General features: G+C 43.4%; 1 protein-coding gene across 14 annotated transcripts in view; it reads right to left on the bottom strand.

Annotated features, from left to right (window-relative positions):
* The window catches only part of CELF4 (CUGBP Elav-like family member 4), a 702013-nt gene extending 697180 nt beyond the window's left edge, over positions 1–4833 (bottom strand). For 5 of the 14 annotated variants that reach the window (XM_050329247.1, XM_050329236.1, XM_050329246.1 and 2 more), the window contains exon 1: positions 4236–4831. In XM_050329247.1, the coding sequence (XP_050185204.1) occupies positions 4236–4515 (280 nt within the window). In that variant the 5' untranslated portion in view covers positions 4516–4831. Of the gene's footprint in view, positions 1–4235 lie in introns of all 14 variants that reach the window. The other 9 variants (XR_007630533.1, XM_050329237.1, XM_050329245.1 and 6 more) reach the window with 5 other exon arrangements.
* Positions 4834–15314: the final 10481 nt, after the last annotated feature.

Here is a 15314-nt window from a genome sequence, read left to right on the forward strand (position 1 = left end):
GAAAGAATGTTGTTGCTCTCAAGTCTGTGCAAGACTCCTGCTTTCCCAGTGCACACTGACTCCACTCTTTAAGTGAACTCGCCCGTGTGTGTTAGAGTAAATCTCAGTTAAGTGTGGAATGCTGATTTCTTCTGACTTCCTAAATAGAATATTATGGAGACCTGTGTGTTTTAAATTAAAACACTTTCCAGGCCTTGGGTACAAGCAAGCTTCAATAGAAAAGACTGTTTAAACCTATAGGGACAGTCCTATATTTAGATTACATTAATTCATAAATATTATACTAAATACCACTTAAATTGGCCTTAAATGACTTCAAAGATAATGCATTATAATATGGCTGTCCTGAGAGCACTAACCTTTATGTCTCCCAGTAACTCAGCCTTTAAGCATACTCCACTGCTAGATAAGATGGAGGGAAGTTATGAATGAATGTCTTGCTAAATTGTTAAAGTGTGATTAGTTAACTCTGTGCATGTGTGTGCGTGTATGTGTGAGTGTGTGGGTGGGTCAGCTCAGCCCCGGTAGATTTCTACCCGTGGATCTCAGCACACAGCCTCTTCCCAACCCTAGAGCAAAGTAACACAGCAGGCGCCTGTTCCTGCCCCGTGTGGAGAGAAGCGAGGATGGGGGAAATATGCAGCAGCTATACTCGTGCCATGAAAGCTTATTTTCTCGGGGATCTGGCAAGCCTTTCTCGCCTTACCCCACATGCTGCTTCCCCCGTACCCTTTCTCTCTTTGCGTATCTGCAAGAGAATCATAATCCTCTGCCTCTTCCCTGGTATTTGTACTGGTATCAGCCAGAGCTGCTGGTGAGAGAATCTAGAACTTCACTCTCCTGATAGTTTTTCTTGGAGGGGGGCAGAGTCATGTAGTTTGTCTTCAGGTTCTTAATTTTCAATTTCCTCCTGCTATACAGGGGCACCGCAATAGGATCTCTTAATAATATTTTCAAGAACACACATCCTTTGCTCTCATTTCAATGGATTTACACCTGAAATTACTCTGGTTGCTGGGTTTTTACTTTAAGCTAATTTCAGTCTCTTCCCTCCTCCCAGCACAAACCCACTTTCTCCCCCTCCACACCCAAGGTTTGCTCTCCGTACACTTAAATAAACTACAGCCTACTATTAACCCTTCAGGGTATACCACTGCCACAGCCTCATCCCCTGAATTAGGAATGAAATAAACTGAGAGTGATGGATCAATTAATGTATAAGCATTATGCATCTCTTATGGAAAGCATCTTGGGGTTTTGTATTGCCAACCTACCCCTGTGAGCCAAGTTGGACTATCTTTATGCAATTCTTCACCTATGCCTGCAAAGCAAAGCCAAAATAAGGAGAGCTGAGTGAATACAATGCTTCACATGACTGCATTTAGAGAAGGGAAAAGAGAAAAAAAATAGATTAAAAATGAAATAAAATGAAATAAAATAATAATTAAAAAAAAAGCCAAACACAATCCTCATCCTTCAAAGCCCCATCACGCTTTTTGACTTAATAGTAATTAATCACTACTGGCAAGAAAGTAATTTTTTTCCAGGTAGCCAGAGGCACATTTTTATCAGGATTAGCTAATAAATCAGCAGCATCGCTAGAAAGGAGTTCAAACTCTTCTCAGATGTACTAAATAAAACCGATCTCTGAAATGCTGGCAACTCGGTGTCTCTTGAAGCTTCACTCAAACCCTAGCCTGCAAAATAACAATCATCATCATCATTTTTCATTACAAAGTCCAAAACTTCTAGGAGGTTAAAAATGACTGTTTGTTTTGAGATGAACTCATGCAATCTGGTTTGATGAGGTGACAAGATTCCCCACCTGGCTTTTTTCCTAGGTTGCAGCTTTAGAACAGAAATGAAATGAGGGAAATGAAGTTAGTATCTTGCTTAATTCAGGGATATGTGTTAAACACATCCAAGCAAGATAAATGAGCCCTCTCTCTCCTCGCTCTCTCTCTCTCTCTCTCTCTCTCTCTCTCTCTCTCCCTCTCTCTCCCCCTTCCTGAGTTTGTCTCTGTGAATACAGGCATACAGTAAAAGGAAAACTGAACTGAAAGAGGGAGAATTCACATCTATGAAACGGAAATTAAAGTTAGCGCATAGACTGATTAATTTCAAGTTTAAGATAAAACATAGCAAAAGAATAAAATCTCATCAACAAATCAGAACAACCTCCCACCACCAAAAAAAAAAAAAAAAAAAATTAAATACTTTATCTAGGTGTTAGCTCAAAGATTTCCTCTACCGTATGTTGAGTGATTCTCCTCAGTGTAGCTTTTACTGCTGTTATTTTTATTTTATAGAAGCTTTAGATGATTTTTTGAAAACACATGCACACACACACGAGCTCAGTGGCTACTATCACTATGAGACAAAATCTCCCAGGACCTTTCCTTCCCTGCACTTCTTGCTATTATTTTTACCATTAGTATGAATAATTGTTATAGTATGGGTGGCATGTTTAAATGATGCCAATCAGACCTTGATGTGGTTTCTAGGAAGCTAGTCTGGAAAGAAAGCAAGGTTTGAATGAGCTACACTGATCATTTTAAATATGAGAGTGGTGTTTGGAGAAACCGGCAAAAAAGGATGGGAGAAATATCCTGTAACTTAGCTTAAGTGCCTGGTCCCTGAGCCCCAAACATTTTCTCTAACCTGTGTAAAATCAGTACTTTGCACTGTCAGGGTATATTTTCACTCGCATTTCCTGAGAGTGAAAGCAAGGAGGGGAGTGAGTGGGAAGGGGGAAGAGATGCCTGCTAAACATGCCATTAAGTTCAAGATTTACAACTTGCCAAGGCATCTGGAAAGCTGGGAAGCCAGTAATGCCATTACCCGTGACTGTCACTGCCAGGAGTCCACCAGGCTGGACTAGACGCTGGTACTGAAGCTGTCCTGTAAAAGATGCAACTTCCACTCTCCCCATGGCCCCGTGCAAAACGCTTTCTCCTCCTGCACTAAATCTGGAGTCACACCCCAATCACTTCTGATGTGATCTTTTTCTTTTATCTTTTCTTTTTTTTTTTTTTTAAATAGATATCTATATCATATACAAACATGTACACACACATACACACACATATACAGACTATAAGTTAATAAGGTGACTCATATCACTCTTGGGTCTCTCCTGCTTCTAAGCGGAGCTACCATGCAAATTACCTTCAACTTCCTCCCCGCGAGTCCTACTTTCCTACCCTAGGATCCAAGCATCTCTCCCTCACTACACACACAGTCCCCCACCCCCAAAACGTAGCACCATCTAATCTGAAATGCACCTCCGGAGAGCCTAAGCTAAGCAGGGAAATGAGCGGGCAGGGATGGAGCGAGCGAGGCATTGCATGGGGAGTACATCTCCACTGCCTTTAAAGAAAACCTAAAAAGTTCCCGGGCTGGACTTCGGGAACATTAAAGTAGCCTGCTCAGAGACTTCTCCCCTCTGGAACTAAACTGCCACCTGTCCCTCCTGGCTTGCCTTCTCCGACACACACACATACAGGGATTTTGTGCACACACCCCTGCCCCGCTTGAGATGGGCTTCTTTATTGTTGTTTATATCCCTGCTCCCACGCTGAATAGAACAAAAATGAAATAACCTCCCAGAGCAACTCACTCTCCTCCACCTCTTTCTTTGAAGAGGACTACAAATAATAATTGTAACAGTAGCAAAAAAAAAGTATTACCTGGGGAGGGGGAAAAAAAAAAAAAAAAAAGAAGAGAAAAGAAAAGAAAGAAAAAGGAAAGGCGCCGGTGCCAGTTGCAGAAGAGTTTTAAAATAGGGGTTCCCAGCAAACCCAGGGACAGACAGACGGACACGCACACCCCTGGGCTGATGATGAGCGGCTCCCGAAGGTAAATACGGAGCACCCGCTCCCGCTTCAGCACCGCGGACAGCTGCCGCCGGCCCCGCGCCCGCACCGCCGCTCGCCCGGAGCTCCCCGGGAGCTGCCTCTCACCCCCCCAAAAAAGCGGGGAAAGAAATAAAAATAGTAATAAATAAGCCAAACGAAGCTGAGTCCCTGCCCTGCCTCTCGCTCTTCTCTTCCCAGGATGGGTCTATTATTTCTTTCCCTGCCCCCCCAGCCTGCCGCCTCCGCCCCCGGGCCAACCAAAAATGAAATAAAATGAAATGAAATTGAAAGGAAAGAGAGAAAGAGAGAGCCAGGGAGGGAGAGGGAGCCTGCCTTCCTCTCCCGATCTCTCCCGGGAAAGTTCAGGAGGTAACTCACCTTTGTGCATGCCAGTGAACCTGTCCTTCAGCACCGTCAGTTCATAGATCTTCCCGAACTCCTCGAAGAGCGGTTTGAGGTCTTTCTCGTCCAGGTTACGGGGGATCTGCCCAATAAAGAGCTTAATGGCATCGTGGTCCTTCATTGGGATGGTGGATGGGTTTCCGGGACTATGGTTTAATCCGTTCATATGCCCGTTGGTGCTGGGGTTGCTGTGATTGCTACTCAGGCTGGTATTGTCTGGTTGTCCGTTTGCTAACGTGGCCATCTTTATATACATAGAGAAAATCTTCTTTCCTTTTTTTCCCCCTCTTCTTTTCTCTCTCCCTCCCTCTCTCTCTCCCTCTCTCTCTCCCTCTCTCTCGCTCTCTCGCTCCCTCTCCCTCTTTCACACACACACACACACTCACACACACACACACACACTCCTCCCTCTCTGTCTCTCTCTCTCTCTCTCTCTCTCTGGGTCTGATCTGATTTTTTTTTTACATTGAAGATCTGTGTCCTTTCCGTTTAAACAGGCTGGATCGGTTCAAATTCCCAGCCAGACTAGGGGGTGGGGTGTGAGTGTGTGGATGTGTGTGTGTACGGGGAAGGGAGGCTAGGGGTGGGGGATTGCTTTTGCCTCTACTCTGGCTAAACCCCCTCCTCCCATCCAACCACCCCCCTGTCTGTCTGCCCGGCAGAAGCTTAATGGTATCTTCCAACACAGCCCCTGGCTATAAATAGCACTAGGCGCATGGCTCTTTGAGAGACAGTCAATTTCTATTGTGCCAAGTGAGCAAAGGGGAACGGTTGCGTTTTTAGGACCAATGATGATGATTTTTTTTTTCCTTTTCCTTTGCAAGCCCTCCGATCAATCGCTGTCGTTATAATTTCAGTGATCATCGGGAAATCTGCCTTTTTATTTGAGAGGGGGAAAAAAAACAAACCCAAGGTGTTCTGACTTCTTTCTATTATTGTGTTGCCTCTTACTTACTATTTACTCTTGTTCTATTTCGCAAATGATAATAAAAGCAGTTCAGATGCGGATGAATCCCCGGGCTCAGAGGTTGCTTTTGCTGTTGTTGTTGTGATTGTGATGTTACAAGCTCTCTTTACTATATCTGTTCTTGTTGCATCTAAAAAAAAAAATGCATGCTCTTTAAGCTTTTTTTTTTTTTTTTTTTTTTTTTTCTAATAGATTATGCCGCTGATGATGACATCAAGCTAGGAAAGCACAAACTATATTATTGTAGCTCTTCGAAGGGAGATGAAAATTATCGAGATGACTGTTGTTAATTTTCGTGCTGCTGATATTTATTTTACGTACAGTCAGTGCGGGCGTTATCTCCTATACGGTCTGTGTGTGATGTGTGTGTGCGCGTTTGTATATTGAAAAGGAATTGATTAGATAAGATTTTCTTGCCCGACTTTCAAGCCATCAGGACATTCCGTCTGTCTCTGATGGAAACATAAATCGCATTTTGTAGTCATCAGTGATCGGGAGTTGCTTGTCCGAACAATGCTCTCTAGACAAAGTGTACTGTATGGTGGAGACGAAATCAGCTCTTCTTTCATAGCATCTGGGGGTGGGGAGGGCAGGGAGCCTCGGATTAAGGACACAACTCCCCCTTGTCCCCCAAATAATAATAACAGTAATCCGGACAGTAACAAAACAAGGCTCTGCGTGTGCTCAGAGCAGTTTTTTCCTTCCTTTTCTTTTTTTCCTTTCTTTTCCCCCCCTTTTCCTTTTCTCCCGTTCCCCTGCTTCCCGTGCAAGCTGTGCGGGGATGAAGCTCGCAGAAACACCAGCAGGCGAGCTCGGAGCAGCCTACGAGTTACCTGGCCTGAACCCCCGCTCCCCTCCCGGCCAGGCTGCATCCACCGGACCCCCGACTATCCCCCCGTATCCAGGGGGTTGCCCCGCAGCTCCCCGCAGCCCCCCAGCCCCTCGGGGCCACCCGGCTATTGTTCCCGGCGCCGCCGGCTGATCCCCGCGGCGGAGGCGACGGCGGCCCCGGGGAGTTGGGAAGGGGGGCCGGGGGGAGCGGGCTGGGAGCGGGACCCCTTCCTCCCCCGCGGCCGCCCGTCCCCCGGGAGCGCAGGTAACACGTGCGACTGTAAACGGAAGGGGCAGCCGTGGAGGAAAGGAGGTTATTAGTTTAAAATTTCAAACCTTCCTGCGCGTTTTATTGATCGGAATTTATATATATCTATATCTATATATGTATATGTATATATATATTTAATTTCTGTTTTAAAAACAAACAAACAAACAAAAGGAGCAAGCTTTGCCACTTTTTTCACTTTATTTGGCTTTTTTTTTTTAATAACAGAGAGGCAAGGCAGTATCCTACCCACTTCTCCCCCCCTACTCCCCCACCATCCACCTCCCTTTTGGAAAAGAAAAGAAAAAAAAAAAAAAAAAAAAAGAAAAAAAAAAAGAAAAGAAATAGAGAAAATCACCCCAGTGAAGGTGGCTCGGCTATTCCAACTACTCCTGCGCCTGAAAGTGAGTGCTCCCGTGCCCTGCCAGGAGAGGAGCGGGGATGGATGGCGGGGGCGGCGGGGCTGTGCCCCTCCCCGGGGCCGCTCCCGGTGGGGGAGCGCTGCGGGCGGGGGGCGGGACGGGCCCGGCCCCGCGGAGCCTCCCGTCCCACCCCCGGGGTCCGCACCTGGGGGCGACACCCGCTCGGAGCCCCCAGCAGCCTGCGCTGCTTTTCATGGCTCTCCGAACATCTCCGGGCGCTGGCGGGCAGCAGCGCCTATCGGCCGCCGGGTGCCGGGCTGGTGGCAGGCACCGCGCATTGTCTGCCGTCTGGCCAGGCATGCCGTGTGTTGGGGTCCAAGCGGCGGTGTGTGCGTATGTGTGTGGCGGGGGAAGAGTTTGTCCGTCTTCCTTTCCTAGGCGCACACCGACAACCTTTAAAGGCTACAGACGCGGAGATATGACAACCCAGGAGCTGCTGGGAGGCTAAAACCCTCCTCAGACAGCCCCACTCCCAAATTCCCAGCCCTGTGACTCACCTGTTTTCAAATCCTGCCTTGTGCCCTGGACTGTGATAGAAGAATGACAACAAAAACAAAACCCACATGAAACAAAGTCTTTCAGTTACCCCCCCACACACACATACAAACACCAACATTAAAAATCCTAATATCCGCTCTTTCTGATCCCTAAAACCACACCCATTATAGAACTAGGAGGACTCACTGAAAGATCTAAACCCTTTTTTAAAGAGGGAATATCTACTACAGTGAAAAGTGAAACAGCATCCGGCACTGATCCATCCCAGGGATAGCTCTGTTAACACCTTGTCCATAAGCAGGCCACTCTGCCTGCAATCACGGCTTATCCCAAATGAAAGCCAATTAAAACAACAGGGCAGCAGAAAAAGTCATTTTGCTGCTCAGTGCGTGTGTCCCTTTTATAACAATCGCTATTTTTTGAAACTTTGAGCTGGTCCACGCCCCGTTTTCACAGCGCTGTAAGTATAGACATTTAGAAATGGATGCTGTTCAAGTACAGCCCCCTGGTGCACAGGCACAGCTGTGAGGGGTGGCAGGATGAAATAATATGGACACAAATATTGCTACAAGGGCTCCGAGATGAACACAGCTGCTGCTGTGGGTGGAAATAAGCTATACCCCATAAGCACCTTTACACATGTACAAGGGGCTGTGCTGGATTTTAAAAAGATACAGGCAAAGGAGGAGTGAAATTGTTATCTATAAACCAGCCTTTGCTGAACAGTTCCCAAGTGAGAAATGTTCCCTGTGTAATCACAGTGGGTCCAGTTCAGCAATCCATAAGCAAGGAAGTCCACAGGAATTTTGTAAGAATAAGGTCTTTTGTAACAGGCTCCAGTTTCTCCCAGAGAATAAAAATTATTTATCTGCTTGGAACCAAAATAAAGCAAATAAAGCACTTTATTTTTTTTTTCCCTTTCCTTTTTGCTTTTCTATTTAATGTGTCTACTTGCAGAGAAAAAACAGTCCCCTCGCAAACCCATTCACAGCCCCATTTTCTCCTGCTTCCCACTCTGGTGAGTGTCTTTCTGATTTTGGTTTGTTTGCTTGTTTTGTTTTGTTTGGTTTGTTTTGTTCAGAACAAAAACACTATTTATTTTGGGGGTAGATTGCCAGTAATTTTTACCTCCTCAGAAAAAATATTACCCCAAATCAGCACAGCTGGGAAAATGCACCGGCATAGCCAGGCCAGGGGCAGAAGGATGCAGCAGGACCAGCCACAGGTATACACACTCACCTCCTGTGAGAAAGGGTTTGCAGACCAGGCTTTGGCTTTTAATGTGCCTTTCAAAGGGTTTGATTGATTGCTGCTAATCCTGTGAACAACTTCGGTGTTGTTAACAGGACTGCCCGCATTAAGTAAAGGTACTCGCATGCATTAGTATGCTCCTCGTCCCCATGACGTCAATAGACAGCTTTCCAATGACTTCCAGGAGGGCTGGATCAGGCCCTTGCTAGCAGCAAGTTTTTAATGAACACCGTTTGGTGCAGGCAAGGGGGGCACAGCGATACATCAGTCCTGACTGTCTTCATTCTCCGGGAAACGAGCAAGTAAAGAAGAAAGGCAGGAATAGGCCGAAAGGTTGCTGGAGGGGGATTCTTCTGCTGAACTTCAAGCTCCTGGACCCACAGCACACAAAACCATCAGTGGCTGTAGGATGTAAAAAGAATTGCAGGCAAGTTCTGTATTAAAAAAAAAAAAAAAAAGGTGTGAATTTTATTTTTAAATAGATAAAATAAATAGCAGGCAAGTTTTGCTTCAAGTAAATAAACAATATGTGTGATTTTTTTTTTTTAATAGCAGTGTATTCTTCTTTAGATCTAGTTAGATATATCAGCTCATATATTCACAGATTTTCTGCTATCTTATTAGGACTTTTTTTTTTTTTTTTTTTTAATGACATGAGACTGTTAATAGCAAAGGCACATGTCCTGATCTCAAATCAGATACATCTTTCAGCTTCTATGAAAGGGCCCGATCCTGCCAAGTCTTCTAACTCAGCTGGAATTGTTTACTTCAGCTTGTTAGGCTTTGCAGGGAGTGCTGACACGATCAGGGCATATTAGCTATGTAATCAAATGAAATAATTGAGACCTGCATGTGGACCTCTTAATACCTCTAACAAAAGGAGAGGGACCATCACCCTCTAAAATTCGGGTGAGAACCCAGGCATCAGGGGATGGGCCCGATCCTGTAAACCTTAATCTGCATTGTTGTTAATCAGTGTGCTGTGGTCAGAAGGATTATTCATCTGAGGAAGGATTACCCATGTGAACATTTGCAAGATTGGTCCCTGAATTAAAGCCTGAATCAGTATGGGTTGTTTTTTTGATTATTTGTTTGTTTGGGGTTTTTTCCTCCGCCTTAGTTAGAATCAAGAAGGTTGACTGAGGAGAGAAATGAAAAATTCTTTGCATCCAAAGGAGCTTAGCACAGGATTGTAGTGGATGTAGGCAACAAAAGGTATCACTGTTATAGAAAAAGAGTTTGTTTGTGGAGTCATTTTGTTATTAAGTAGCACTGGTGAGTTTGGGGAGGCTGCATAGAAACTCAGGGTTAAGACAGGACAGAAAAATAGAAGAGTGTGTATGCTTGTGTTCTTATGTATGTTTAGACACAGAATTTGTGCAGACACATACATATACATCACTACACTCCACCCAATGGCTTCTGCTATTTAAACAGAACTCTCCAGAATATTCATATTACCTGTGCTCTGAACACTGTAAACACGTTGTATTAGTCCTTTGAAAAGAATATCAAGTTTATTATCTCCACATCCCTTTTCATAATAGGTATGTCCCTGTACATAATGAGTAATGAAAGCAGGCAAGCTTGCATTGAAGGGACAATAATGCTTCATGTTAATATGGTCCTTTTCATCATCAAATCATTGTGCAATCATTAACAAATTAATGCTCACAGCGCCCCTGTGAGGAAGGGAGATTGCGGTTTAATAGGATCTGGTAGCACCACCAATTACAAAGGCTGCCTAAATCTACCTATAATAAAATCTTATTCAGCATTGATAAACTTCATATGTTTTGGTTGAAACTCTGCATTGAGTGCCAGCATCCAGTTTAAATTATTTAATTATTTCATGAAAATTTCATCTGGAACTATTAGACAATCCCTGAGAACAACCTATAGGAGAACTGGGATGGTTTGAACTGAGTCAGATGCTCCCCTGTCTCCATGCTTTACAGCATGAAACTAAGAACTGTCAGGAGGTGAAGCTCTTTCTCAGTTTTTTTTGCTATCTCTGGGAAAATCTGCCCCAAAGCGGCCAATTAAAAGCCTTGGGAAAATGGTAGTTCTCACATGCTCACTAGAGATGCAGATTTCCAAAACCAGATTCCCCAGTGACTCTGCTCTCACCAGGTTTGCTACAGCAGACAGGAGTTATTCCTGTCATTGCAGCATAGGGCCAGGACAGGCCAGGAAAAAATGGAGTCTGGATACCTGAGACAAAAGCATGGAGTCTGTTTTCCTTGTGTTTTCAGGGGCTGACAGGGAGATCCGACAGGGAGATCCAACGCTGAGACTAGAGCAGAAACTAAAATGAAACAGTTGGGGGGAAATTCAGGCAAGCTGGAAAGGCAAGGAGGTTGGTGTCTCACTGTGAAGGATTCATAAGAGACACACGCGGGGAACAGGGTGAGGTTCAAACCCAAAGATAGTACTTGCACCCGGAAATGAACCAGGTTCAGAGCATAAGTTTGAGTATTAACTGTCCTAATCCTAGCACAGTCTTTGCAATGGGTTTGGTCCTCACCAGCCTCCTAGGCACCTTCTGGGTGCAGCTTGGAGGTCATCACAGACTACTATGAAGTTTTCAATAGGTACTACAGGCAAGGATAATGTGTTTTTTATGGAAAAGAGCATTTAGCCATATGGGTGCTTGGTGCCATGCCATTTGGACCCAGGGTTAAAGAACTCTCCAGTTATTTATTTGCATTGACCCAGTTAGCCACAGAGAGCTTTGGAGAAAAGGTTGTGCTGAGACACAGCAGTCTGCTTCTCAGTAGGAAGAATCTGGAAAAATGGAGAGAAATGAGATGGGAGATAAATCTAAAGGGCAACTGTTTGTGGTACAATAACAGGGAAAAGAGAGGGGTTAATATACCGAATGTGATGTAAGAAAACATTGGAAAATAAACTCTGTTAAACACAGAGGATCTGAGAGCTCTGAGGCTGGTAAACCCAAGAGCTGGCCACTAAAAGACTGAAGCAAGATAAAAGAGACAAATTGAGAAAAAGCCAAAAAGTGAAATTGCGTACAGGACTGGAACAGAGAGAGGAAATACAGAGTGAGAAAGGGTGGATCTGCGAGGGAGGTGAGTTAAAAGAACAGGAGGTCTTGCCTGAGAGAATATTTGCCCCTAAAAGCCCACTCTTCTGTGTACTTGAAATGTGAGGCAGAGTCCCTCGGTCCTCTACAGTCAACAAACAGCACTGCACATGCCATCTACTCTGTGAATGATCATGTAATTAAAGTCTGAATTAGAATGCATCTGTACAACAAAGGAAAATCCAGGTTGTGCACGTAACCTCAATTCTGGGAGCTCTTAATATTTAAGTGCTTGTCTTTGCAACCAGAATAATTTCCTTTTAATTAGGGCTTGTGCGCAAGAAAAAAAAAACACTTTTTTTTTTTTTTTTTTTTTTGTATATCCAGTTTGGGATTTGGGGACTTTAACTTAATTTAACAAGGTTAAAGATGGATTTTAAGCCAGCTTTTGGAGAGTGTTGTCCTCCCAGAATTGTAGTCACAGTCAGTGCATATTCTTGGAAAATCAGGCCTGACTCTGAAAAAGACTTTGAGCAGCTAATTCCTGTTTGGGCACCCAGCTGCTTGCTGAACTTTAGAGAGAAAGAAGCATGGAGATTAGGTGTGTGACGTTAGTATCCTAAGTCACTGGTCACTTTTCACATGGAGTTTTGGAGCCTCAGGGGAAAAAAATGGCAAAGGCAGTGCTCAGATTCAGAGGGCTGTGGTATCCCATGGCATGTTTTACTTCCGAAGATATACCCAGTCTCATTCTGAACAACACATGTTGTAGGCACAGTCTCAATACTGTATTTGTGTGCATGAATGAATACTTGTTTTGCCAAACCCATTCTTGCTCCTTTTTTATTCTCCAAGTAGCCAGAGGGAATGACAGTCAGGGTCCAGCATTAATGCTGCTGATTTCACGTGCCTTGTTCTAGCACAGATTCATGGCACAGTACCAAGTGTTGACTCTGTGTGTGTTTGGGAGGCTGTGAGACCATGTATGAGTGCATCCACACATGCACATGTGGGGAAATACAGTAGACAGAGAAAGAGGGTACTCTACAGCCAAATGTGCAAAAATGCTCCTCATCAGCTTTCTCTTATAACTTCATAGTATCCTTAAAGAGTTTATTTTTTCTTCTAATTGTCTCTCTGCCTGTTTTGCTCCCTATCTGTTTGTCTACATATTTACAAATATATCAGTTCTTTCCTGTTTGATAGATGATATTTCTACCTGTGTTATTTTTTACTGGTGTTGCAAATATGTTCGGTTTACTTAACTGCCAAATTTCTAAATCCATCCTAGAATTTATGAATGTAATAAAATTTAGACCTGTTCTTATACTGGTTTAAACCTATATATATATATATATTTTTTTTTGGTCTGTTTATGTCCAGTATAGTAAATCACCTATACAGCGGTTTGTCTTCTAAACGCCAGACATACAGATGGGGATAGTAAAGGAAATAAACAGCGATAGTCAAACTGTTCAGGGCTTCAACAGCAAAGGGAGACCATACTCTTGGTTTTAGTTAACTGCTGAGCCAAGCTCACATTAATAAGCTTATGAAAAAAAACCAGAAGTTTGTCTGTCTGCTGTCTCTTAACCCAAATATGCATTCTCCATGAAAGTGTAGGGTCTTCTTCACTTTAAAATGACTTTTATACCTGGGAGCTGGTTTTATTTCAGACACCTTCCCCATATCTCAGGAAAACTGTGCATTGCATGTACCTTCCCATGTTCTAAAAGTAATAATTACAGTACAAGCGACAGCGTAATACAAAGATTCAGACTCTATTTGTTCCATTGACTGCAACAGGAGGGTGAAGAGGTCTCTTCCTGTGTTTCCAGCTGGTGGGTTGTGCTGGGCCTGAAATTAGAACAGAAAATTTTTCATCCTTTGTGCCTTCTGCATGTATCCATTTAATTTAGGAGCCCCAGGTATCTCTGCAGCTGATGCTGAAAGATAGGTGTTATTGAGGGCTGTTATCCCTCCAGACCTTTAGCTGAAAAGGAAATGGTAGATTTGAATACAGAAAGCAGAAGTGGCAGATCTCTGGGAGGCAACAGATGAGAAAAATGCTTAGAAAAGGTCAAAAGAGGGACTAAGAAAGCGGGAAGGGAGAGAGAAATTGAAAGGGAATGCAGGGGTGAAGGGAAAGCTCTAACTCACGGTGAAGGCAGGAGAAGGTAAAAGAACTACAGCTTCCAGGAAGAACTAGAAAAGTCTTGATGAGGAAATGCATTGGGATAAGAAATGCAGAGGTTATCAGAAAAAAAATAGGTGGGTAAGGCAACTGATGCTTTTCTGAAAAAGCTCTGAACAGGCACTTAAGGAAACTAGATTCAAGAGCTTGGAGAAGTAAAAGCATAAAGTCAGAGAGGTTGTGCATGTGGAGAAATGACAAAAAATACATAGACACTTCCAGAGTCCATAATGGAGTAACAGGCCGCTGAACCTTGCCATAATTCCACAGTCTTGAATTAATCAAGGAGTCTGAACTAAGTGTTCCAGCTCCATCTACAGTGGCTCCTCATGGAAACCTTCTAACTCTACCATCTATTATGTTGTGACAGGAAATAATGGAATGAGTGTAAAGATGTCATGACCTTTGCGAATTTATCTACACTGAAAGAGTACATAAGATGAGCAGAGAAGTTTCTACATGTATTTACATGCATATTTTGACACTGAGACTTAGGATATGCCAGCATTAGCTTCACATACAGTTGTAAGTCAGCTTCCTTAGTAATGCATGTAAGAGAGAATTCTAATCCCTTGAAGAACCAGGATCATGGGGAAATCGGCTACTTTAAAGATTTTAGGTGGCTGAAACAAGTTATTTAATGAGGTCACAATACTGCCCATAGCAACACGTTTTGTATCTTTGGGGTTCAGTTGTTATGAAATGAAACATTTTTAAACAAGAGATGTCTATCTCTAGGTGATCCTTTTATTTTGCAGCCACACAGCTGATTCAGTTGAATTTCTGTAACTCCATATAGCATGTCAGCCTTATATCTGAGGAAGACTTTCCTGCCAATACGTGGTCCAATCAGGCTGGAAGAGCCTGAAAACTTAAGTTATCTTCCACAGTCACCTCAAGAGCTCAAATTAAGGCAAAAGCCTGGCTGGTGGCTTGCAAGTTCCCATTCCAGAAAGCGGACTGGTCTGGATTTCAGAACCCACAGTAGTTTCTGCTTTAGTGAAGATGTAGGTACAGTTTTTGATGAGTGTATTTGCCAAGGAATTTCCTTCCCAAGGGAGCAAGTGCTGCTGCCTAAAGGACATCAGTTCCCTAAATCTTTGCCTCTACCAAGCTTTATAGAAAATCTAGATCAGGTTTCACAACCCATTACAGAAAAAACACAGCTTTTTAATCAAAGAGTAAGAGCTCTTTCATACAAATGTGAATTCTGTTTTAAAGATGGGTATAAAATATCTTAGTCCATATCAGGTAAGAAACTGCTCTTTTGTGCCAAATAAATATAAAAAGGTTGTTGTTAAAATCCTCTATTCTTTTTTTTTTTTTTTTTATGAAAATTAGAGCAGGGTAAGGGTGAAACCTCTACCTAAACACAAAAGACACAAAGACACCATATCCTACACCATGCCCCTTGGTTTCAAAGCACAGAGATTCGTCTCAAATGTTTTTAAGCACTGAAAGCTGCAAAGAATTCTTTATTATTGACTCTCAAATGTACACATCAAATGCATAAGTACACATTTTAAGGAAGTCTTTTGGCTGTCATATCCCCTTTTCTTTCTTTCAAAGCATTTAATTTGG

This window comes from Myiozetetes cayanensis, unplaced genomic scaffold (assembly GCF_022539395.1).
Source record: "Myiozetetes cayanensis isolate MyiCay16 unplaced genomic scaffold, myiCay2020 scf4, whole genome shotgun sequence".
Lineage (NCBI taxonomy): Eukaryota > Metazoa > Chordata > Aves > Passeriformes > Tyrannidae > Myiozetetes > Myiozetetes cayanensis.